This window comes from Ambystoma mexicanum, chromosome 3q (genome assembly GCF_040938575.1).
Source record: "Ambystoma mexicanum isolate Mex_15411 chromosome 3q, UKY_AmexF1_1, whole genome shotgun sequence".
In the NCBI taxonomy this organism is placed as follows: domain Eukaryota; kingdom Metazoa; phylum Chordata; class Amphibia; order Caudata; family Ambystomatidae; genus Ambystoma; species Ambystoma mexicanum.
The window spans coordinates 719123854-719148272 of NC_090926.1; the positions used below are offsets into that span (position 1 = coordinate 719123854).

Below are 24419 nucleotides of genomic sequence, written 5' to 3' on the forward strand. Positions count from 1 at the left end.
CTATTGGAAGGCTTGGTTATCCCATTGAGAAGAGTGGTGTAATGAGAATCAGGTTCTCTTAGACCTAGAGGCCGACTTTTACAAGGGAATTAGGACTCTGGAACGGGTATTTAGATCCTTGGGAATTTTGTAGAAATAATTGCTGTCCAAGCGTGAACCAGTACCTTTTATTTATTGATTTAGAGATCAAATTCGATTTGGGGCAGAAATCCATACTGTGGAAAGCCCTGCATGGCCTGAAGTTCCCCAAGAATCAGATGACACTAATTATGGCTCTTTATAGATTGAACTAGTCAGCAGTAAGGTGGGGTCTGGGGGGATTGATTTCTCAATTGTTTACAATTCAAAAGAGAGTATGATGGGGGGGGGTCTTCAAAGTGGACAAGTACTGCGTCTACCGACCCCATCCATACAACACTCTATCAAAAAATCCACCACCATCCACCCCTTCATCGACAAAATCCGCAAGATTCACCAGCACACAGACACCAGCTCGGGATCCACAGACCCACCTTGGGTCCCTCCTTGCGAATTCTCCACACCCTGGACAACACTCTAGACCGAGAACCTGGTAGAAACCCTGGCCACCCTCAAAGCCACATCGTAGACAGACAGCATCCTCCCAGCCTTCACCCTCAAGACCCTCCCTTCAGAAACGCTCCTTCCCTACCCGGAGATCATCAACCGCTCCCTAACTCAAGACACCTTCCCATCAACCCTAAAAACAGGACAAATCCTCCCTCTACTAAAGAAACCCCCTCTGGATCCCGACAACCTAGGTAAATGTTGCCCCACCACCCATCGTCCCTAGTTAAGATCATTGATAAAGAGGCAGCAACACATCAACAATCTCCTCCAAACCTACCAATCGGGGTTTAGACCCAGATGCAGCACTGAGACGACAGCCAATACTGGTGGTTAAGAACACCCTCCACATCCTTGACAACGGACACTCCTGGTTCTACTCGAACTCTCGGCCGCTTTCTACACAGTAGACCACCAGGCGCTTAAAGATACCCTACATCGACGCATGGGGACCAGCAACCTTGTCCTATGCTGATTCAAGTCCTATCGCGCCAACCGTTTGTTCAAATGGACTCCTAGATCACCCCTCATCTGTGAAGTCCCGCAGTGTTCCATCCTCTCCCCACTGATCTTCAATCTGTACTCCACATCCACCAGTACGCTGACAGCACACAGCTATACCTCAAGCTCCACTCCATGAAGGACATCCATAAGCTCAAAATGTGCCTCTCGCTGATCCAGTTTTGGATGTCCAGTGCTGTTGGGGAATATTTGGAGCAGTAACCCTGAAGTGCACTACAACAACCTTGACCGCCTGGTAATAGGAACCCAACCTTTGGTATAAGTGTGTACTACACACATTGGTAGTGTGGCTGAGCAGCCAGGCTTATCTCAAGAGGGGTCGGTGTGAGCAGTAGGGTGGCTACACAGAGATTCGCAGTGACAAGTATCCAAATAAACTCTTACACACAAGGTTTCTTGATTAAACACATATTAATTTATTTAACAGTCAGTTTGAATGAGCCTTCTTCAGAAGGGACAATATAATAGTAACACAAAATACACTCCAAAATACACACTCTTAGTTTCTCTAAATCAGCAAATACCCATTTGAGGGGATTGTGTCCTCCGACGTATTCAACATCTTTGACATTGATTACCACAGCTGTTCTGCTTCAGAAAACTTTTTCGGCGGAGGCGTCCTGCGTCGATGACGTCGATACGCTCCTTTGAGGACCTCCTCCGACGGTGGACGTCACCGGATGTTATATGTAGGACGCACAACGCCTGTAGCCTCAGTTCCGTTTTTTCTACAAACGTGTTCGCTTGGAAATCTCGGCGCGCCTCGGTCCTCTCTTGTTGAATCGGTTCTTCTATTGTTGTTACGAGAAAGATGTCTTCGTCTTCTGCTACCCCGAAGTCGGGCTTCAAGAAGTGTTGAGACTGCGGTTCCAAGATGTCATTTACGGACCCGCACAACGTCTGCCTCTGGTGCCTCGACGGGAGCCGCGCCACTGATGACTGTGACGAATCCCAGTCTTTGACGTCAAAGGCATGGCGGGAGCGGAAGAAGCTGTCGGTAGGTAGGGTTTCCAAACCCTGTAAGTCGAAATCCGCTGGACTTTCGACCGACGATTCGAGGGGCGACTCTCCACGTCGGCGTAAGTCCAGGGGGTCTCGTTCTAGGAGTGGGTCCCGCCATTCCTCTGCCTCTTCGAGGTATTCACGGAAGCACCGTCACCGGTCGCCTTCCCCTTCCTCGTCAGAGGACTCTGCCAGACGGCGGGTGTCTTGTCCCACAAAACACCCGTCGCCAGCTGAATGTGATGAATTCCGCCGGCAGATGATGGCGATTTTCGAATCGCAGGGCACCGTTCCGTCCGTGCTTTCGAGTGTAGCCGGCAGGGAACACTCTAGAGCCACTGCTTGCACGCCTTCGGGCTCGGGCGGTCGGCGTGGTCATCGGGAACCGTCGAGGTCCCGATCGAAGGATGATTGCCACTGTGCCCGTTCCAGGTCTCGGTCCTCGACGCCGTCGAGACTGTTGGAGCCTGTGAGGCCTTCGAAGAAGGCATCGATGCTGTCTGCGCCATGTCCGTCGAGGGACTAGCGTGAGGCTCTGGCTCCGAGGAAGTCATCAGCGCTGAGGCAGTCGAAGGACACGCTCTGGGCTCCGGCCTCGAAGCCAATGTCTAAGTCGTCTGCGCCTCGGTCGACGTCGACGCCACTCCCATCTGCGCCCTCAACGCCTTTTGAGGAAAACTTGCCGGAGGTGCCCTGGAGAGCTGTGGAAGCTCAGAGAAAGGCGCTCAGCAAGTCTGTTCGGCATATATTTGACCCGTACTCTGTTCCTCCTCCCAGGGTGGACTTGTTCCAACCCTTGGAGTACATTTCAGAGGTAGAGGAAGGGTCTGATGAAGAGGGGGTTGTGCCTCCTGAGGTTCCTGATGACTTGTTGTCTGGTGGTCATAGCCAGTTGGAAGACCTTCGTCAATCTTTACATGACGCACATGGTCTTGATACCTCCCCGGAGGTGGAGTTTGGCAGGCCTGAGCCTGGTACACATGCTGACTCCTCGTACAGGCGCCTCATGTCGAGGGTGACGGAGTATCTGAGGTGGTCTGCTCCACCTGTGGATTTTCTGCAGGATGACCTGACCGATAACTTGGAGCAAGGTCCACCCACTGACCAGGTGTTGCCATTTCAAATGGCCTTACAAAGAAGGGTGGCTTGGTCTGCTCCAGAGAGTCTCCCGGCAGTCAATAAGTCATTGCCGAAAAAATACTGCCCAGCCAGTGGTGACCCCTGCTACTTGTCTACACACCCTACTCCAGAGAATTTGGTGGTGCAGGCGGCTACGGCCCCAGCAAAGCAGGCTGCGTACCCTACAATCCCTCCTGATGGGGATGACAAACGCTTGGGTGAAGGTGGTCATTTCTACTGGGGGTATGGCTTTAATGGCAGCCAACTCCGTTTGTGCCCTTGCAAGATTCACGCACACTCTGTGGAATTGTGTGTCGTTGGCGGCTGAACATACTCCTGAAGGGGAGGAACGGGATGGTTTTCTTGCCCTCGTTCAGGATGGCAGGGATGCCATGTGTGAAACCGTTGAGTCGGGTCTGTGTCAGCCGGTCCATGGCGGCGAGCACCGTGATGCGCAGATTTGCGTGGTTGTGGAAGTGGAGGTTTGCTACTGATGTACAGTCCCAGCTTCTCAACATGCCCTTTGATGGTGTCCATCTTTTTGGCAGCAAGGCTGACGAGAGCCTTGAGAGGTTGCAGGCCTCCAAAGCTGCAGCAAAGTCCTTGGGCGCTGCAGTGCTTCAACCTCCACCTTTCGGCCTAGGGGACAGCAATGTAGGGGAGGTTCCTTTCGATACTACTCTTCCTTTGGTAGATCGAGGGGAGCTGCCAGTCAAAGGGGCCACCGTAGGAGTACCAGAGGTGGAAAGCAAGGTACTTGAGGTGCCAAAGCCGCTCAGGCAGTTGCCTCCTTGCCCTCAGGCACTGCCGCTTCCACTCAGTCATGAGGCCATGTCCCATGGTTCGCCGGTTGGGGGAAGGCTGGCGCAGCATCTTGTAGAATGGCGTGCCATTACTTCAGATGTGTGGGTTCTGGAGATCATAGCCAACGGCTACTGTCTTCCTTTCCGGCAGAGGCCTCACGACAATCCACCGTGGAAGCTCTCTTTGAAGCGTCCGGATCCGCTCCTTGCGCAGGAAATCCTATCCCTGCTAGAGAAAGGTGCCATAGAACTGGTACCTATAGCGGAGAGGAACAAGAGATGGCATTGCCCATATTCTTTGATCCCGAAAAAAGACGGAGGATTGAGACCCATCATGGACTTGCGTGGTTTGAACAAGCTCCTCAGGAAAGACAAGTTCAAGATGGTTACTCTTTCTCAAGTCCTCCAGGCCCTTCAACTTCAGGATTGGTTGGTGTCCCTCGACCTCAAGGATGCGTACTTTCATGTGCCAATTCATCCCAAGCACAGGAAGTACCTGAGGTTCGTGGCTGGTGACTCGCATTTTCAGTTTCGGGTCCTTCCGTTCGGATTGACCTCTGCCCCGAGGGTCTTCACCAAGCTGATGGTGGTGGTGGCAGTGCATCTCAGGAAAGGGGGGGATTCATGTTTACTCCTACCGGGACGATTGGTTGATCAGGGCGCGCTCTCCCGTGCAAGTCCTGGATCATCTGTCCGTCACCTGCCACTCCCTTCACAAGCTGGACTTCTCCCTCAACTTAAAGAAGTCTCATGTGACACCTACCCAGCGGCTCCAGTACATCGGGGCAGTGCTAGACACATCCTTGGGGCAGTGTTTGCCTCCCTAGGTGAGGGTCCGGTTACCAGACATTTGGTCGAAAAAAATTGGTCGACCAGACAAATGGTCGAACCAATTTGGTCGAAAACCAAATGGTCGAATTTTTTTTTTTATTTGCACCCCTTTTTTTTATTTTTTTGGGGGGGTCCCCCCAACCCCCTTTTTTTTTCTAAAAACCCCTTTTTTTTAAAAAACGGAAACCCGAAAAATAAATATATAAATAAAAAAAAAATTCGACCATTTGGTTTTCGACCAAATTGCGTCGACCAAATGTCATTCGACCAGTTTTCAGTCGACCAAATGACTGGACACCAGGGCTCGCCACGTTCTGCAGATGGTGGACAAGTTTCAATGTGCCCAGAGTCTCCCGGCGTTAGAGTTCTTGAGATTGCTCGGCCTCATGGCATCCTGCATTTTACTGGTGCCAGAGGCCCGACTGTGGATGAGATCTCTGCAGTGGGCACTGAAGATGCAGTGGTCACAGTTCTCCGGCAGGATGTCTGACCCCGTTCAGGTTCTGCCCTCGGTCGCCCAGGACCTTCTGTGGTGGGCCGTCAAAGGAAATCTGTTCAAAGGGGCTCCGTTTTGGCAACCGTGGCCGGAGGTGATGATCATGACGGACGCATCCCTCATGGGTTGGGGAGCTCATGCCAACGAGCTGACAGTCAGCGGTCGTTGGTCTCTGTCTGAGTCCAGACTCCACATCAATCTGTTTGAGCTGCGGGCTGTCGGGCAAGCCCTGAAGGCTTTTCTGCCGTCTGTGCGGGGAAGAATGTCCTGATTATGACGGACAATACAGTGGCCATGCACTACCTCAACAAAAAGGGGGGGCAGAATCACTCCCACTGTGCAGATAGGCGATGTAGCTCTGGTTCTGGGCCATCCAGCAGGAAATTTCGATCTCGGCAGTTCATCTGGCTTGAGACGCAAACGCGGCGGTGGACGATCTGAGCAGGCAGAACACGGTCTCTGATGAGCGGGGGCTGGTTTAGGAAGTTCTTTTGGATATCCTCGCCCTTTGCGGAACCCCACAAGTGGATCTCTTCGCCACCAGTGTCAACCGGAAGTGTGAGAGATTCTGCTCATGGGAATTTCCTCCAAGAGGAGCCTTAGGGGACGCGTTCGCAGTGGAGTGGTCCTTCCCACTGCTGTACGTGTTCTCTCCAGTCCCCGTCATTCCGCAGGTGTTGCAGAGGTTTGGTTCCCGGATGATCCTCATTGCTCCGGCATTGGCCAGGAGAGCGTGGTACCCGGACCTTCTAGACATGTCCATCTGCCCTCCACGTTGTTTTCCCTACCGAGACGATCTGCTCTCACGGGAGGGGGGGTCGAGTTCTCCATCCAGAGGCCAAGCCGATCAGCCTTCATGCTTGGTATCTGAAAGGCTGAGATGTAAGGATTGGGACCTCCCTGAAGACGTGATGGAGGTGTTGCTTTCGAACAGAAGGCCTGCAACAAAATCCCTGTACCTTTGCAGTTGGAAGAAGTTCTGCGACTGGTGCAGGGTACAGAATGTGGATCCTTTCCAATGTTCCATTCCTTTGGTTTTGTCTTTTTTGCTTTCTTTAGCCCACAAGGGCCTGCATGTGGGTACAATTAAGGGATAGCTGGCGGCGCTGTCCATATTTCAGCGCTCGTCTGACGAATGTTTTTATTTTAAAATCCCTTTGATTTCTCAGTTCCTAAAAGGGCTAACTCATTTGTTTCCACCGTCGCCTTTCCAGGTGCCGGGATGGGATTTGAATTTGGTTTTAAAGTTCCTAATGGGAGCTCCGTTTGAGCCCTTGCATTCTTGCCCATTGAGACTATTGTCCTTTAAAACTGTATTTTTAGTTGCAGTTACTCAGAGTGAGTGAGTTGCAGGCACTTTCCGCCAAACCACCCTTCACTGTGTTCCATAAGGACAGGGTTGTCCTTAGGGTACGGCCTTCCTTTCTTCCGAAGGTTGTGTCGGAATTCCATCTGAGCCAGAAGGTGATTCTTCGGGCATTCTATCCGCCTCCACATCCTGGTAAGGAAGAGGAGAGGCTCCATAGGTTGGACCCGAGGAGAGCTTTGAGTGTCTATCTCTCACGGATGTCCCGGGTAGGAGTGGACAATCAGCTCTCTATTGGTTACGCTGGAAGGCGTTTAGGTCAGGCTGTTTCCAAGCAGACCTTGACTAGATGGATAATTTTGACGATCTCCAAGTGTTAACGTTTGGCGGGAAAGGACCCTCCAGTAGGCTTACAGGCTCATTCTACTAGGGGTATGGCTGCCTCCACGGCACTACAGAGGGGTGTTCGGATTCGCAATATTTGCGAAGCAGCCACATGGGCCTCTGTTCATACTTTTGTGAAACATAATTCCCCGCACTCTTATCCATGGGCAAGATTTGGCCTTTGGCAAGGCAGTAATCTATTCTGCAATTTGATTGGGCATTCTAAAAAATTCTAAATTCTTTTTCCACCTCCTTACGTTGGTACTGCTTTGGGAGTCTGTCAAAGATGTTTAATACGTCGGAGGACACAATCCCCTCGAAGAACAAGTTGCTTTCTTACCTGGTAACGTTCTTTCGATGGAATGTTCCTCCAACGTATTCCACATCGTACCCTCCCTACCTGCCCCGCTACAGAATTTCTTATGCGATTGCCACTTCTGTTTCCGCAAGGCTTTCTTTAGTAATATTGGCAGAAGATTGGTGCCACACGTTCTGGGGTAAAAAACTACAACTGAGGCTACGGGCGTCGTGCGTCCTACATATAACATCCGGTGATGTCGACCGTCGGAGGAGGTCCTCGAAGGAGCGTATCGACGTCATCGACGCAGGACCCCTACGCCGAAAGTTTTCCGTAGCAGCACAGCTGTGGTAATCAATGTCAAAGATGTGGAATACGTCGGAGGAACATCCCATCGAAAGAACGTTACCAGGTAAGAAAGTAACTTGTTCTTTTGGGATGGCACACAGACACTTCCTACACCCTCAGGTGACTTAAATAGCTAGGACACTGTGGACATTAACACTGGTACATTTAGAGAGGTACTGAGATTGGTGTTAAAGTAAAGAGATTTCAGAATAAGGCAAGAGATTATACAAATATTCGGAAGCAGGTAAGTACTTTTGAACCCCCACAATGCAAAGTAAGTTATCCCTTTCTTGGAAGGAAGGTAAAAAAACACACAGAGGGGAGAAGAGTCATTCAGGGAGCCAGGCCAGCCAAAGTCAATTGGGCAGAAGTCAAGGTGAGGTGAAGCACTTCTTGCAAGCAAGTAAGTCTTGCAATATGATTTGGAAGTCTTTGTAGAAAAAGTAGAATCAAGTAGGGTCATAAACTGGGAGGCTTGTGAGAACTAGAAGATGCGAGCAACTCTACAGAAGCAACTTAGACAAGTCTCAACTGAGAACAAGTAAGGCTACAAGACAAAAGGTAATTTCACTTAGACTGTACAGTACCTTTGGTTAGAAGAAATGGTTCCAGCTGTCTTCTGTTCCTGTGTGGCTCTGCAGATCCTTTTGTTCCTGTGCCTCAGTTGTGGGGACAAGAGGGTGGACTTCTGGGGACTCCTGCAACACAACAGGACGGTCTGAAACAGCAAAGGGCAAACTTCTACTCAGTGGCACTTCAGCGTTTCAGCTCCTCGCATCTCACCGCAAATAGCAACACTGCGGTTCTCGGATACCACTTCAGACTTTCCTCGCTTCTGGGGTACAGCACTCGGTTGAGGTGGCTCAGGCTTGGTCCGTCCTGCATCAGGGAAGTCCAGAGGATCTTCCTTGCGCTGGGGTCCGACTTAAAAGCGTTTCACTCGATTTGGTGTTCCTCTCCCTGGCACTTCGGTTCCAGCAGCAGCAGCAGTGGAAGTACAGCCAGCTTCGAGGATGTCCAAACGACTTCACTTTGGAGTTGATTGGTCCCACCAACTCAAGGGGAGAAGTCATCCTTGCAGGGCTTCTCTAGTAGAGGCGAATTTGGAGCTTCAACACAGCAGCAGGGCTTCACTGGGCAAACCAACGGTCCAGGAGTTGCAGCAGGCTTCTCTTCCAAGTTCTTCTTCGGATTCCTTCGTCCAGTGGTCGACTCTGCCTTCCACGCCAAAAAGCCTTGCCTTTTATACAGGTTTCTCCCATTCATTGCAGCCTATCAGTCACTCAGCTGGGTGGCTGTCCTTGCCGGACATCCAGCCGGATAATCACCTTTGGGTGCATTCCTGTAACCAAAGGGATTAAGCACAGGGAGTTTCGGGCACCTCCCTCACTTCCTGCCCCTGCCAGACATACTGGTGCCAGAGGCTGGTTTCACTAGTGAATCCTGCAAAAGACAAAACAAACAAAGGGACCAAACCTGGTTTTGCGTGCAGAGTACATCTCAAGAATGACCTTTCCAACAAGGAATGGCGAAAAAAGGCCAGGGCCATTTTGACAAAATGGGCACCCATGGGTGCTTTACTGCAGCTGCGAACGCAGCCTGCGGTGAAAACTCCCAATGCTAGTTAAAAGTAAACCACTGCTACCAGCCATTAATTGTAGAAAGGGTAACATAAAAATGTTAAATGAGAAACTAGACAAAGGGGATACTAAGTAGCCCCTCCAGCACCCTACTGTAAGATAGTGTGTGCTGGGTCTAGACAGTTACAAATGTAAGTAAAGTCAATTTCACTTTACTGCCCTTGGAAACAATAGTTTATCCAAGAGAAGGTATTTAAACCTTTGGGAAATCTGAAAGACTCCCTGTGTCACTGCACTGAAGGTGCTATGTGTCAAAATGTTAAAGGATAATGCCTATGGAGTTTGTCAGACTCCAGAACCAAACGAAACACAGAAAACACATAGAATTAAAAGTACAAAGTCCCAAAGTTCAGCAAAAGAGCTGTGGGGTCTCTAAGGTGGGAGAAATTAAACACTAAAATGAAAATTCTCCCTAACAAGTGCATACTTGAAGCTCAACCCCTCCAAGACCGAAGTCCTACTCCTCACCAACAACACCGAACACCCAGACATACAGACCTGGCTATCAACCATGAACTCTGAGGGCTTCACACCCAAGCTCAACTCCTGCGCCAAGTCCCTCGGGTTCCACATCGACAAACACTTCTCCTTCAAGACACACTTAGCTAAGAAAACTCAGACAGCTTGGTATCTGCTCTCCCTCCTGCGGAAAGTACCGTTCAAGCACTGGGACTATCTCACCTGGATGGGGGTAATGCACTCCTCAAAGACCTCCCGTCGTCCTTCCTTGTGCCCCTGAAAAGTGTCTTACACACGGCTGCAATCCTCAACAAGGGTCTACGCAGATACTACCACATCACCCCAGCCCTCTTTGACCTTCACTGGCTCCCACTGCATGCACAAATCACCTTCATGTCTTGCTGCATCATCTATAAGTAGTCGCCCAGCTACCTCACGGAGCAGCTTAGCCTCTCCAGTGGACAGCGCACCACCAGAAACCAGGACACATGCAGACTTGAAATCTGCCGCTGCAAAAAGAAAGGACCAGAAAACAAGCCTTATTTGCCTACGCCCACAAGACTATGGAACCTCCTACCAGTCAGCATCAGACTCGCCCCCACGCTTCTTCTACAATTCAGGAGAGAACTCAAGACCCACCTCTTCCAGGAATCTCTCCCCCACAACACCTAGACCACCACGTCGCCCATCGTGCCAACTGACTTGCTAAATGCAGCCTACCTCTCCTCCCCGCCACCCAGAACAGCTGTACCCCTACACTGTGCCCCCTGCTGTATATCTATTCTGTTACCTCTAAAAAAGCACTTGGTTATGTATCTGTATTGTCGTATACCTCTGTAAAGCGCACTGTTGCTTCACAAAGCTGGGTCCTCACTCGATAATACCATAATCATTTTAAAAAATGGGTACAACAATCCATACTGTGGAAAGCCCTGCATGGCCTTAAGTTCCCTAAGAATCAGATGGCACTAATTATGGCCCTTTATAGCTTTAACTAGTCAGCAGTAAAGTGGGGTTCTGGGTGATTGTTGCTCAATTGTTTAAAATTCAAAAGAGAGTATTAGCGGGGTATGTAGTAACACTCCTGTGGCTCTCCCTCCTTATTAATATTCTTGCCTATGGTACTGTCTTAGAATGATAATCCCCCAAAGTTAAATGGCTCCAGCATTGGAATCCTTTCATTTGCTGATGACTGTTCTTTTGTCTTGGACACCAATGGGCCTAAATTAATAATTTGATAAATTAAATAAGATCTGTATTAGCAAAGTGTTGAGCATCAATCATAAAAAGACTAAAGTTATGATATGTAGCCATTGCAAGAAACCTACATTGAATTTAAAGGTAGACACAGAAACAAGGAGAAACATTTTAATTCTATGATCACTTGGACATAGTATTAATAGTAGGGCCACATGGAATGCTTAAGTTTGATAGGGACTTAATCCTGAGTAGACCTGTTTGGGCTATAAAACATTTCTGAAGGTTTAATGGTGGGCGTGCAACAATTCCCACCATGGATATTTATCGCATTTGAGACAAGCCACTGTACATGGCTTAATTGGGGGGATACGCAAAACTTGATTCTTAAAACATCAAAAATCGCTTTTTAAGTGTCCTTGCCAAAAAAGTACCACACATCTGATTATGGTTTATTAGGTCACATGGGGATATTTTATGAACCTAGATAGAGTCTGATTTATTTATTTGATTTAGCTTGTGGGGTACCCTTTAGTACCCTGGAAGTGCATGGCGTTTGGGTTTTCAGTTTGTCTCTAGTGGCAATTGATTTCTTGTCTGTGTGAGGGAAAATCCACAGGAAATTAGTTTGAGAGTGAAAGAGGCATTCTTTCAATAAGTTCTGCTTTGCTTCCAACTTAGACAAATCTAGATGGGCGGTGTGTGTTGCAGGCCAGTATGTTGAAGTAATCAGTTTAGAGCTGTGTAAAGGTATTTCAATATTATGGAATATTGTGGAACCCTTTGCAAGACATCTGTTAAGTTTTGGCTTGGGACTGAAGAGAGAGTACCAGGAATGGCTCTCATGTCCCCTATGTGCATGCCAACCCAAAGGTTAAGAAAATAGAGATGTCACTCACTGTTTGGCCAACCACCGGGTGAACCAGTCTATCCCATGTATGGGAACAGATATTCTCTTAGACAACCATTCAATCCCTATCCAGCTGATTTCTTCGCGGACACAGATGCCTCATCACTGGATCAGGTTGACAACCAGCCGTTCTGACGTCACTAGTGACAATACGACATAGCCACGTTAGTCACGAAGTAAACTCTCACGCCTGCATGAAGTTATGCAGACACACACACAGGAAGTACATGCTTGCACCCTTCTGTAGATAGTGGACAGACACATATGCATACTGTCAAAAGCTTTTCCTTTTCTCTAGCCAAATGCAAAAATGCAAGAGAACAAAGCGCACATTGCACTAGCTTGAAACCGCTTGAACACAACCAACTATAAGGAACTATGGGGACATATAAAGAACCTGTAGGGCCCTGATCATTGCTAATAGATAAAGAAAGTATTAGCACATATAAGGAAACCATAGAAGGACTGTAGTGAATTTGCACAAAGCCATAGGCCTCAAAACATGGAAGAAGAGATGCCGACTCTGCAGCGTGAAGCACAGAGCCAGTGTTCGCAACTAAAGACGAAGGCGGGTGGAAAATTCCTGATTTCCAAGGCAGGGAGCCACCTGCGAAATACAGAATAAAATCCTCAATAATTGCAGACCGAAAAGCTCAGTTTCGTGGTCCTCGCCCACGTTACCCAGCGAAGCCGAAAAATGGCCTTATATACTCATGGTGGGAAGAGGAGCTGTTTCCAGCATAGCAGACAAGACGGATACATGCGTTGTCCACAGAACATTGCAACCTGCAGGCACTCTCCCAGGCTAGGTGGCTATATCAGTGGCAACAATGAGGATAGTCTTTCCTAGTACCCTGAAAAGGTTCACCGAGTGCTGTGAGCAGAACATGGTCCCAGGCCTGGGGAGACCCGCTCCAGCCAATACAGACACTCCAACCCGAGGGTGGTGTATAATGTTGCAGGGGCCAATGGTCATTGTGCGACCCTGAAACAAAGTAATAGATCTTTTTGGGGAAGTCTCAGGCAAACTGTGAAGAACCCAAGGATTTTCCCCACCTTATTCCCCAGGTTTCTACTGCATCAAGGACCAAAGAAATACCATCGCTCTCAAGTCCCAATTCTGGAGATAGAATAAAAAGGCACAAACCAACTGAGTCAAGAATTCAGGGGAGAATGTTCAAAAGGGAGACGCGATATTTGTCCCTTCTGTAATTCCCATCACCCCAGCGCCCTCCCCCCCCCCTTTCTACCATCAGGGAGTATTAGAGTTCACACCCAGTCTCCCCCTCCCCAATCCTGAGAAACACTAGGACAAGGAAGAACAGAGAAAGGAATATTTCCCGTAGAAATAACAGGGCCCATTACTCCCTTTGGGAATCCACCATGTTGTCCCATTCACTAAGGTCAGGCAAAGTTGGGACTTTAATTACAACCATGCACACCTGACTCTAATTGACCTAACCACCCTCTATAAAAGGTGTAGCCAGAAACCATACTTATGTGCAAGCTGGAACTGCAGAGAGGAGCGGGAGAGCCCAGAGGCAGAAGGGAGCACAAGGAACTGTCAAGAGTCCAGAGGGACGAAGCATTGGCGCCTTGCCTGTGAGAGGCTGCACAGCAACCGAGGAGCTGTGTCTCCCGAGGACCAGAGAAGACAGACTGCAGCCTGTTAGCTATGACCCCTGGTGGGCTCGTTTCCCCTGGGTTCAAGAAGGAAAGCCCAGGTGCCGGAGGGGCAGGTGGGAAGACCTGACGTCGACTCCGAGAGCTCCAGATTAGTTCCTCGCCAGCGCCGAGCCAACCGGGAGAGTCTCACAGAAAGAGAGACGAAATCCTGGTAAAGCCTGTCTGTGGCTGGAGCTGGAACCTGAACGTTGAATTTGAGAAAGAAAGCAAGAAACAAAAAAGGCCCATGAAAGACATTATGGGACTCCGTTTTTTAGGAAATTGAAGTGAAATTATTCGGCTCCAATCTGAACAAGGGAAGCCTAACTGGGGGCTCAATCCCGAATTAGTGAATCTGAAAATAGAGAAAGAAGATATAGTGCAAGTGTCACGAGAAAAGCAAAGATAACGAAAACTGCAAAGGGAAGCCATTTAAGAGAGAGCAACTGTAAAATAACGTAACAGTGGTCTGCCGGAAAAAGAAATTATGCCCATTCGAAACAACTATGTGCACTGTGTTTACGCTCGAGCCTGACAGAGGGAAGCCTGCAGGAGAATTGTTTGAAGAAGTTATATGAAAACTGTTTGATTTTGAGAAAAGTTGAGGCACTTTGCAATCCCTGCGGGGCCCAGACTTGGGCAAGGAAAACCTGAGGGGTCGGGTGTGAAGAAGGGTACATAAACTGTGGATACTTTGAGGCGAAGGAAGCCGAAATGAGAGAGACATTTCTTTTGTTAACAGCCTGAGAAGATTGTGAGAACTGGTGAATCTCGTCAAGAATTTGGAACTGTGTGGAACACGTCAACAGTACAAAGCAAATCACTTTGCAAAGACTCTCTGAATTGTCCCATTGCTGAAAACATGGGGAAGGGAAGCCAATTGCTCAGCCATCCTGACTTTTATTTTTCGTGACCACTTTTCTTTTGCATACATCGTTTTCCCACACCATTTGTATTTTAGAAGTAAGGATTGGCAATAGGTTTATTAGTATATGCCCTTTTATTTTGACAGACTCCACTAGGATGGCTTTATTATTATTTGATGGTTGTAACTTGCTCCCATCCTTAGATTTAGGGTTAGATAGGCTTTTGACCAACCCATTGAAGTTCAATAAACACCCTTAAACTGTGATCACTTGTGTCTCTCTTCACTGTTTGATACTGTGCCTTCCTTACAGAACCCACCTAATATGGGAAGACTAATGGAATAATTCATATAGGGGATTTCCATAGTTGGTATCACCGAGCCACCCAATGGATACGGCCCCTTAGGTTTTTGGGATGGGTTGGTGGTTGTGACGTCACTAAAAAACAAAACCCAAGTTACACAGGCTCAGGAGCTGTGATTGCCGGAGATGATGTTTCCTGTATGATCCCTGTCTTTTACAGAATAAAGATAGTTTATTTGCCCTATGGCTGAGTTCTCCATTATTGCAAGGGGGAGGGTTCGGATGGGCCCCACATACTCTGCTGACTTGTGACCGTATCGATACGAACACAACCGTCCTCTGTTAGATTATTACAGGACTCTCCCCGTTAGGGCTTTTACTTGTGTTTGGAACCCATGTTCTTCTTCATGCTGCCCATTTTGTGAAGGAGAGAAAAAATATGTTTTCAGCTTGTAGCTTGTAAAATTGACTAGCTACGACCTCTGCTCTTTATTTTTGGGGCTTGTCCATAAGATGAGCATTATTTTCATGTAGAAGTGCAGAATGTCAACATGTAACCTTTTCTTTTGCCAGATATATTTTAGCATGTAGGTCTGCATTTATTCATTAGCCAGCTATCTTTTAGATTGATGGCGCTGACTTTAATTAGTGTTTTTTTTTTATTTATTGCATTTTTTATTTAGATGACAACTTGAAAATGTATGTTAAAGGGCTGTGGTGTGCATCATTTTAGATCGCTTTACTTTTAAAATGTTCTGTAATGGTTTTATGGATGCTTAATCCCAAAGTCGGGTGTTAAATGATGAATTATGATGTGCAGAGTTCTGTAAATAACCACATTTTTAGAGAGTACCTGGTGTAATTTAATGGGGGGAAGGGGAGTAATTGCTAGTTACCCCTACCTTATACAGATTAATTATCGGATAATTGCAGTTATGCATTTCATTTTGGGCCGCAGTGAATATTCTCTGCATAGCCTGAGGAAAAAAAGGATTCTGTGATGGTAGCTGTAGACATGCATGAAATGGGATAGCTGCAAGTAGCTTCTGTCATTTGTTTTGTTGTTAATACATCGGGGCAAAGTCAATTGTACATTTCAGTCTTGCTGATACCAATTCGAAATCCTTGCTGGAACATATGCGTGTCTGTGGTGCTTGCGTTGCTCTGACATTTAACCTGTGTTTTTGCACCTGCAGGCGTACCAACGTTTACAAATACAGCAGCAGATGTTACAGGCTCAGCGTAATGTTTCCGGACCCATGAGACAACAGGAGCAGCAAGTAGGTCACATGCTGTTGCCAGCTCAGCGTAACTTCAATTTCAGTCATTCAAACATGATTACCAGCTTCTGAAAACGAGGATGATGGAGATTGAGTAGATGCACTGTTATTTTTATAGCACCATCGCACGTTCTGTTTAAAAGCTCCATTGTGTATTCATCTAAGGAATTGGACTAAAAACAAAACTCGATAAACCCATAATGGATACATGCAACTGCTGTTGTAATAAGCTCTTTGTTTGTAAATGGCCGTATTAGTTTAGACATTTTTTTTAAAAAAACATCTTTGCCAAAGCACTCCAGTGTTAATGTTTTCCCACGATGGAAGAGTTATTGGGATGCAGCCAATGTGTACTGTTAGGTCATTGTGTGAAGTAAGGATCTTTTATAGTGCTTTATGCCAACTTGGCAGCCTTTAGTCCAATGTCCGAGCACAGCATGTAGGAAGAGTGGAAATAAGGATAAAGTTCATAATATTCATTATGCTTTCTCTTTTCCAGTGCAGGTTACCATGATAACATATATTTTTCTCTTGGGGGTGGCGGGGGGGCAGGGTGGAAGGAAGGGGGCATAGTGCAAGCGTAAATTGTCCCAGGTACCAACTTTATGGCACCAGGAAGGACATGACACTCTCTCTTGACAGGGATAGTCTTTCTTCTATCCCTCTGCAGTGGCGTGGCTGCAATAGGTCTCTGATCCCAGATTTTAAACCAAAAAAGGTAGTCAAGCTCTTTGAGGGCTATTCCTATCGTTACAGTCCTTTCTTTACAATGGACAACTAGGAAGTATGTTGACACACCTTTTTTGTTTTGTACTGATTGCTATGTGCATGGCTCAATCTGTTACATAGTATTTAATGCGTCTGTGGAAAAACAAACCCAATGTAAGAAAATAATCTGCCTCGGCCACACAGATATTAAGTGTGGTCTTATTGTTCCACTGCTTAGAAATGTAGTCATTAGACGGCATCACAAAGGAATTCCTATGTGCGGGCTCATTTTGATGCACTACTTAAATGGCACAAAGGTGTTCAATGATACAGCACAAGAGCTCTGCTTGCTTTAGCACCTCGTGTCATTTCGATGCAGATTGCGTGACTGGAGTGGGTAACAGTACCTGAAATCTATGCCTTACATTTATCAGTTCCATGCAGATAATTGCTTGGAGGCATGGATCCCTTTAGGTTTCTGCCCACCCTTTTGCATGTCTAAAGTACAAGCATGAGCTGTAGATGGTAATGGCGGTTGTCATATTTTTACATGGCGGCTGCCATTAGCGATACATGTATGGTGCTGATCCTTTTGGATTATCCGTAAGGTGTGGATGTTCATGCGAAAGCCAGGGATCACCCAGATTCCTGTGCGCACATCCACTCCATGAACTTTATCATCAGTATCTCACCAACGGAGGCCTTTGCATTCCCAGTGCCTTCTGATACACTCCACCCTCATCAAAACAGACATTAGATTGTTCTAGAAAAGTAGGTTCATGCTAGAAATTGGATTATCCATTGTGGGATCTTCATTTACGTTCGATCATCTCCACCCATATGTTGGATCTCTGAGCACTTTTAGCAACAGCAGCGCTGTTTTTATTTGTATACTTCTGGATAAAGACTTGGTTGATGTTTAAATTCTGTCTCAGTGCTATTAAGGAAAAAAGTGATAGTTTGCCATTCTGTCGAGAAGGAAATAAGTCTGCCACTTAAAAGACAGTAATGCTTCTTCAGCATTCCTTCATGCACCACAGTGACAACCAGTTAATTTGTCCATCTCTGAGGATGAACACGTGTCATGCTTTACTACTTTCAGGGCGTTTTTTAAGCTCCATTCAACATGTGTGGAAGTAAGTTTACTCTTTCCATATAAGCACTCCCTATTTACCAACTTGTTTGGCAGCCAGCTTCTACGGCAGTCCAGAGCCGGAAACCTCTCCACAGCGCTACAGTGCCGCCAAACAAGTTGGAACTTTGATCCTACCAGTGTGAAAACCCTCCAAGTTGTTGCCTGGGTACCACACACCTCTGTATAATTGGCCTCTGCACCCCATCTGCCAGCTCCTGTGTTTATTTTTGTGTGACTCTGTGCCTCAACACGTGTACTTTTTACTTTAGGAAAGTAAAACTGACTATTGTTTAAAAAAAATAAAAGTTTCATATTCTATTTCTTTAACAATACATCTTCCCATCGCCCGAGTTGCATATCAGTGGCTTCAAAGCATGTATACGGTGAACACACGCTTTCTGGGCTGCTGACTTGCCATAGTCTACGTCATAGGCTTGAGCAAGCAATATTTGTTTTAGTCGTGTACCTTCTTGGTGGGAATCACCCTACAGTCCCGAATCCTGAGGAGTCACCACCAGCATATGCAGGTTAAAGGAAGGGATACTGTTGTGGATATTATTATGGATATCATTCTCAACTGAAAGTAGATAAGTAGATTTCCGTACACCGCTCGGTACTGGTTGCCAGAGGGTCTGTCGCCTGAGGGCAGAAAATGGCCTCACACCCTCATCGCCCCAGCTTATGGTCTTTCTGATACCTGTTCAGAGATGGTTGGTTCTAGATCTTCAGACACATATGTTCCTTCAAGGTCTACCCATGTGCTGTGTGTGTGGTACAGCGGAATTTCATTTTTGGGGTTAATGCTCTATAACTTTGTCACCCCTAAACCTTTTGCTGATTTCCATTGTTTAGAATGTTCTATTGTTTCTTCCCTCTGTCTCACAAATGGCCACAAGAACACACCAATTCCCAGAGATACTTTAAGGGAAGGGAGGATAGCTCAGCGGCAACGTGCTCACCTTGGAAGCAAGACAACACAGAGCAACACAGGTTTGATCCCTAAGACCGCGCTTGGATCCCTCCTGGGTATTAAGCGCATTATAAATAACCTATCATATCAAGGGTTTGTATTTGGATTTTTAGAAAAGGGCGGTCTCAGGGCCGTCCCTCTCTATCTAACCTACCAATATGCTGTCCCTCCATAACTCAGGTTTACTAGAATCCCAGGCTGGTCACTAGAGATTGGTAAACCCAACACTGTCTAGCTCAACATGATGGCCTAAAGGCTAATGCTTACGTGTCTAAACTCCCCCAGGGAACAATCTTCTGGTCCCTACTGGAAGACTCCACAATGTGATCTAACTCAAGGTTTGTGCCTTCTAGGCACTCAAGTCCCACTCTTATCTTTCCGCTTCAGATTATTTTTTCCTCCTAGGTCTGTCACTCTCCCTTTCCTACTCCTCTCCCTCCTACTCCAGCCACCATCTCTCCTCCCCATTATTGCCTCCTCTGTCCCACCAATGTTCCTGTCTCTACCCCATAACTCTCCACCCTCTGATCTTACACGCCTCGCTCCCTCTTCTTCACACCACTCCTACTCTCCCCACTTCTGCAATTCTATTACTTTCCCTGCCTCTACTACTGTCCCCACACTACTGCTACTCCACTCGCACCCTCTTTATCAATCACTCCCACCTTTCACTCTCCCCTGCCACTCCACCCATACACATATGCTCCATGTACCACTTCCTCTCACCAACCAGTACTTCTTGAACCTTGCACACTGCCTGAATTAATCTGCCTCCATTCTCCTATGCACACCGGCCTGCCTCTTGCCTGGTCTGTTGGTCTGCTTCCGCCTCCTCTGACCTCACCTGAACAACCCATACCTTCGTTCATCCTGAGTCTCCTTTTCCACCCCTCAACCCCCAATTGGCTAGCCTTCACTGCCGGTTCCCCGGTCCAATCTCCTACTGTTCTTCAACCCTTCAACTGGGAGGGTGGTGCAGTTGGCAAAAGACATCATATCCCTGCAGCTCAGCTGCAGAGCAGCTGGTTCGTCATTAACTGAAAGGAAGGGCCCAACCTAAAATGGCGGCCTGTATTGTGAGTCCTGCGTGCTAAGCAACCCTCCCAGCCACGATAGCCTATTTCCTGCACCACGTGCCACCGGAAGGCGAGAGCTGGCGCAACCCCAAGGGCCGACCACCATAAGGGGCACGTCCTGTCTGCATCTGTCCGCTCATGAACACGCAAACTAGAGAACGCTCACAATCACGTACCGTAGGTACGCCTGCAAAGACTCCCTGCTAATTCTTGCCGCAAGTGCCCGCATCAGCAACAATCAGATTGTAGCGATCACAAAACAAGCCTCCTACAGACTCGCCCCAATTGAGCCACTGCTACATTGTATAAGACAAACCTCATATGTGTGCCACTAACTCTGTATATAGCCACATATGAATATGCAGTAGCTCCTCATGCGAATCAGCCCATCTATGCAATTGTGTATGATCTGAACGTGACTAACTCCCTATCTCAAGTAGCCCAACTCAACTGTGCACTGATTACCACGAGCTGCGCAATCGAATAAGCCTATCTTTGTGATTTGTATTTAAAATTATGTTTACTACCTCCTTATCAGTAATAGCCTATCTCTAATTGTGAAATGTTCATAGTAGCTCTCTAGACAAACTAGCCTACTATTTTTGCAACTGTGTATCTATATCTAACCGCAGCAACCTAACATCAAACTACGGCATCGCCGCTTGCTTGTTAGTAACTCACCTTGTCTGCTCACATATTGCTTAGCGCGAGATTTGTATTTGTGCTCCGTATCTCGAAAGCCAGTGCTGTTGAATTTTCTCCTCCCGGGAACTGCTCCACCTCCACACTCATGTTCCCTCTGACTGTATTGCATCTATCCATCACATTGAGCCCATACTGAATGTAGCCTACTCTGCTTATGCTGAATCTAGCCCATTGCTAACCGCTGTGCCCATGCTGGCCAACTGTGCCTAGATTGAACATAGACTATCACAGCCTACCACACCTACTCTAAATTTAGCCGGACCTAGCCTACGCCAACTAGGTATTAACTTTAGCCGATCTGATCCAGCCTACTATAGCGTGTACCAACTGCCTTATTATGTATGTCAGCAAAACTCTGCTGTTATCCTTACCACTGGTATTCATACAATATTCTTGATAACCATGGATCAAATTAAATACGCACCTTGTCTTACACTGAACAGAAACATTAGGCTTCGAACTAGACTCTCTTCCCTCTATGAACCTAAAATGAACAGCAACACCTATTTAAACCGCAGTACCAATTCTAAACATACCACTATGCATATGGCGCAAGCCCACATGCAAACTACTTCAGATGCTAAAACGAAAGAACACATACCAGTAATTTCGAAACTCCAGAGATCACCTGGTACAACTACGATAGCTGGAGCGCTGATTAATGCCAGATCTTTCATAGCTCACGCCACCGAAATAGCCGATATTCTAACATTTGACAACCATGACCTCCTAGCGGTCACAGAAACCTGGCTGCATGAGGCAGCAGGCCCAGCGCTCACATTAGCGATACCAGAGGACTATCAACTCTTAAGAATGGACAAACCTAATACTAGGTGGCTTAGCTATCATTGCTAAAGCTAACCTGGATTTAAGATTATCCACGCTACCCCCACTTAAACCTTGCAAACTACTGTCGGCGAAACTGCCTATATCCCCATGCCGCACTCTAACCATCTACACTATATAGGCCACCAGGACCCATAGGCTAATTTGAAGAGGACATATCTAGCCTCCTAGCTAACAATATAAAAGACTCCTCCCAGATAATTATATTAGGTGACTTCAATTTGGGATTTAACGATCCGGATGACAAACGAGCACAAGCAATAGCTACCATGCTCGCTGAACATGGCCTCATACAAAAAGTCCTCTCCCCTACCCATGATGAAGGCAGAACCCTAGACTGGGTATCCACCTTAAACTGCCCAACAGCTTTCGATAAAATGACACCCCAACTCTGGACCGACCACCATCTGATTGACTTTAGCTTAACACTAAACAAATAAAGATAAAATTATGGCACCCCTTCTTCCCACTAGATCGAAGAAAAACATCACACCAGACAACATCCTACCTCCCCTCCTTCCTGTGATTAACGCCTTGCCAAGCAATACCGACCGAGATACTCTGGTGGATTCCTATAATGACACTATTGCCCCACTTAAGACACGCAGACTCACCTTAATACCTGGTTCATCCCCCCAATCCCCCACCTCCTCCCAGCTAAAAGAACTTAGATTGGAAAAAAAGGAAACTAGAAACCCTATGGAAACGCTCCCCGACGGAAGAAAATAAACTAAAACTTTGTGCCAACAATTATAAGAAAGAAATTATCCAAACAAAAAAATAAGTCTTTAATGCAAGAATCTCAAAAGCATGTTCCAATACCAAGGAACTGTTTGTGATCCTTCGGGAATTAGAATAGCGCATACCTCCGCCGGATAACGTACCCAAAGACAAGCGATGGTGCACTAGCATTCAAAATGCCCTAGCAAATAAAATAAAAACACTGCAAACTAAAATTGCAGCTAAAAAAGCCTCGCTCCCCCTTGCCGAAATACCAACTAATACCACTCCCAATGACAAGCCTGACTTGGCTCCATTTGAATTCTCTAAAGTCTTCATTCAGGAAACTGAAAAACTCATTGCATCCCTAAAACCGTCGAACTGTAAAGACGACAGCTGTCGGGCCCAAATAATTAAGGATGCGGCCAGAGATTTAGCCCCCTTTATCTCTAAACTCAATGCCTCCTTTTCATCCAACACTGTCCCAAGTAGCTTAAAAGAATCCTGGGTTCTACACCTTCTCAAAAAACAAACTTTAGACCCTTGAATCCCAACAAACTACAGGCCTATCACAACGGTCCCATTCCTCCTCAAGATAATAGAGTGGCCTATTTTCAAATTCAGAACTACCTTGAGACCAACCAACTTCTAGGCTCCCGCCAATCGGGTTTCGGACCCCAGCATGGCACGGAGACAGCATTATTAGACCTTAAAGCGCAAATTGACGAGCTCATCGACAAAGGAAACACAGCTATTCTTGTCCTCCTTGATCTGTCGGCAGCGTTCGACTTGGTGGACCATGCACTGTTAAGCAAACACCTAGCATCGGCTGCCCACTTTTCGAGTCTAGCCATAGCTTGTGTCCAGTCCTTTCTAGACAACAGAAATATGCGAGTCTTTTCCACCTCAGCATCAGCAGACCCAATTCAAACATGTGACGTCCCACAGGGCTCCTTTGTCTCACCAACCATGTATAATATCTTTACTAAGCCTTTATTTGACAAATTAGATAGAATGGGTGTCACCTATACAAATTACGCGGATGACACCCAGATACTCATTCCCCTTTCGGGCAATTTCACTTCAGATACAGCCTTAGTAAACAAAATATACATCCTCATTCAGGCATGGATGGCAACCCATGGCCTCTGCCTGAATGACGATAAAACAGAGATCCTGATCCTTCGCTCGGCCAATAACCTAAAAATACTTGACACTAACTATAGTGCCTTCAACATTGATGGCAATATAATTACAGTCGCCAAAGAAGTGAAGACACTTGGCTTCTACCTGGACTCGACGCTAACTTTAAAAAACATGTAAACTCCTTAGCCTCATCCACTGCTTACACTGGCAAACTCATTAGAGCATGTAGACCCTTCCTCTCACAAGCAAGCTGCATTATCTTAGCTAATGCTCTCATTTTATCAAAATTGGACTACTGTAGTGCATTGTACCTCGGAGCCAACAAATATATCAACAAACTACAGACACTGCAAAATAATGCGCTCAGAACGGCCCTGAACTTCCCTACCAGAGAGCATATATGCAATGTTAGGAGAAACCACCACTGGTTGAAAATTAGTGATAGGATCCTCTTTAAAACTGTGTCATTAACCTTTAAATGTCTTAATAACATAGCCCCTCCATACCTCAAGGAAAGAATAATCAGAAAAACTTGTGTACGACCTTCAAATACCTAGATTCAGACTTAAGAAAACAGGAGGCAACAGCTTCCCAGTAAAAGCGGCCCAGCAATGGAATGCACTACCATTGGAGCTCAGAAGGGATCAGTCCTATTATAGTTTCAGACGCAACACCCTCACCTGGTTACGCCTCAACGACCATCAAGACTAATGATCACAGTGGTATGTATAAGTGTATGCTTCCTACCTGTACCGCTCTACTTTTGTAACTAAGCTTCTAAGTACTCTTCGTACCTTTCTATACCTGTAACTAAGCTTTAAGTATTCTTGTTATGCTGGGCGCCCAGTTACCTAAGGGTTTGGTGCGCCATACAAATCAATAAACAAACAAACATACATAAAAGGGGATTCAAGCCACAACCTTTTCTCATATGAGGGTCCGACGGTGTGGACATTGAGCCTGTGTTCAGTAAGAATGTATGCAGTCCCACTGTGTGAGAGTACACAACACTTATCTGCTTGGTATTCGGTAACCCACCTTTCGAATGAATTGTCCTCTCACGTATTCCTCATCTTTGATATTAGATATCAAGCTTCAG

At 46.8% G+C, this 24419-nt stretch overlaps 1 protein-coding gene across 11 annotated transcripts in view; it reads left to right on the plus strand.

Moving 5' to 3' along the window:
* Positions 1–24419, plus strand: part of TNRC6C (trinucleotide repeat containing adaptor 6C) — a 1467646-nt gene that overhangs the window by 936131 nt on the left and 507096 nt on the right. For all 11 annotated transcript variants that reach the window (XM_069654647.1, XM_069654638.1, XM_069654641.1 and 8 more), the window contains one exon: positions 15931–16014. In XM_069654647.1, coding sequence (XP_069510748.1) covers positions 15931–16014 — 84 coding nt within the window. The remainder of the gene's footprint in view (positions 1–15930; positions 16015–24419) is intronic.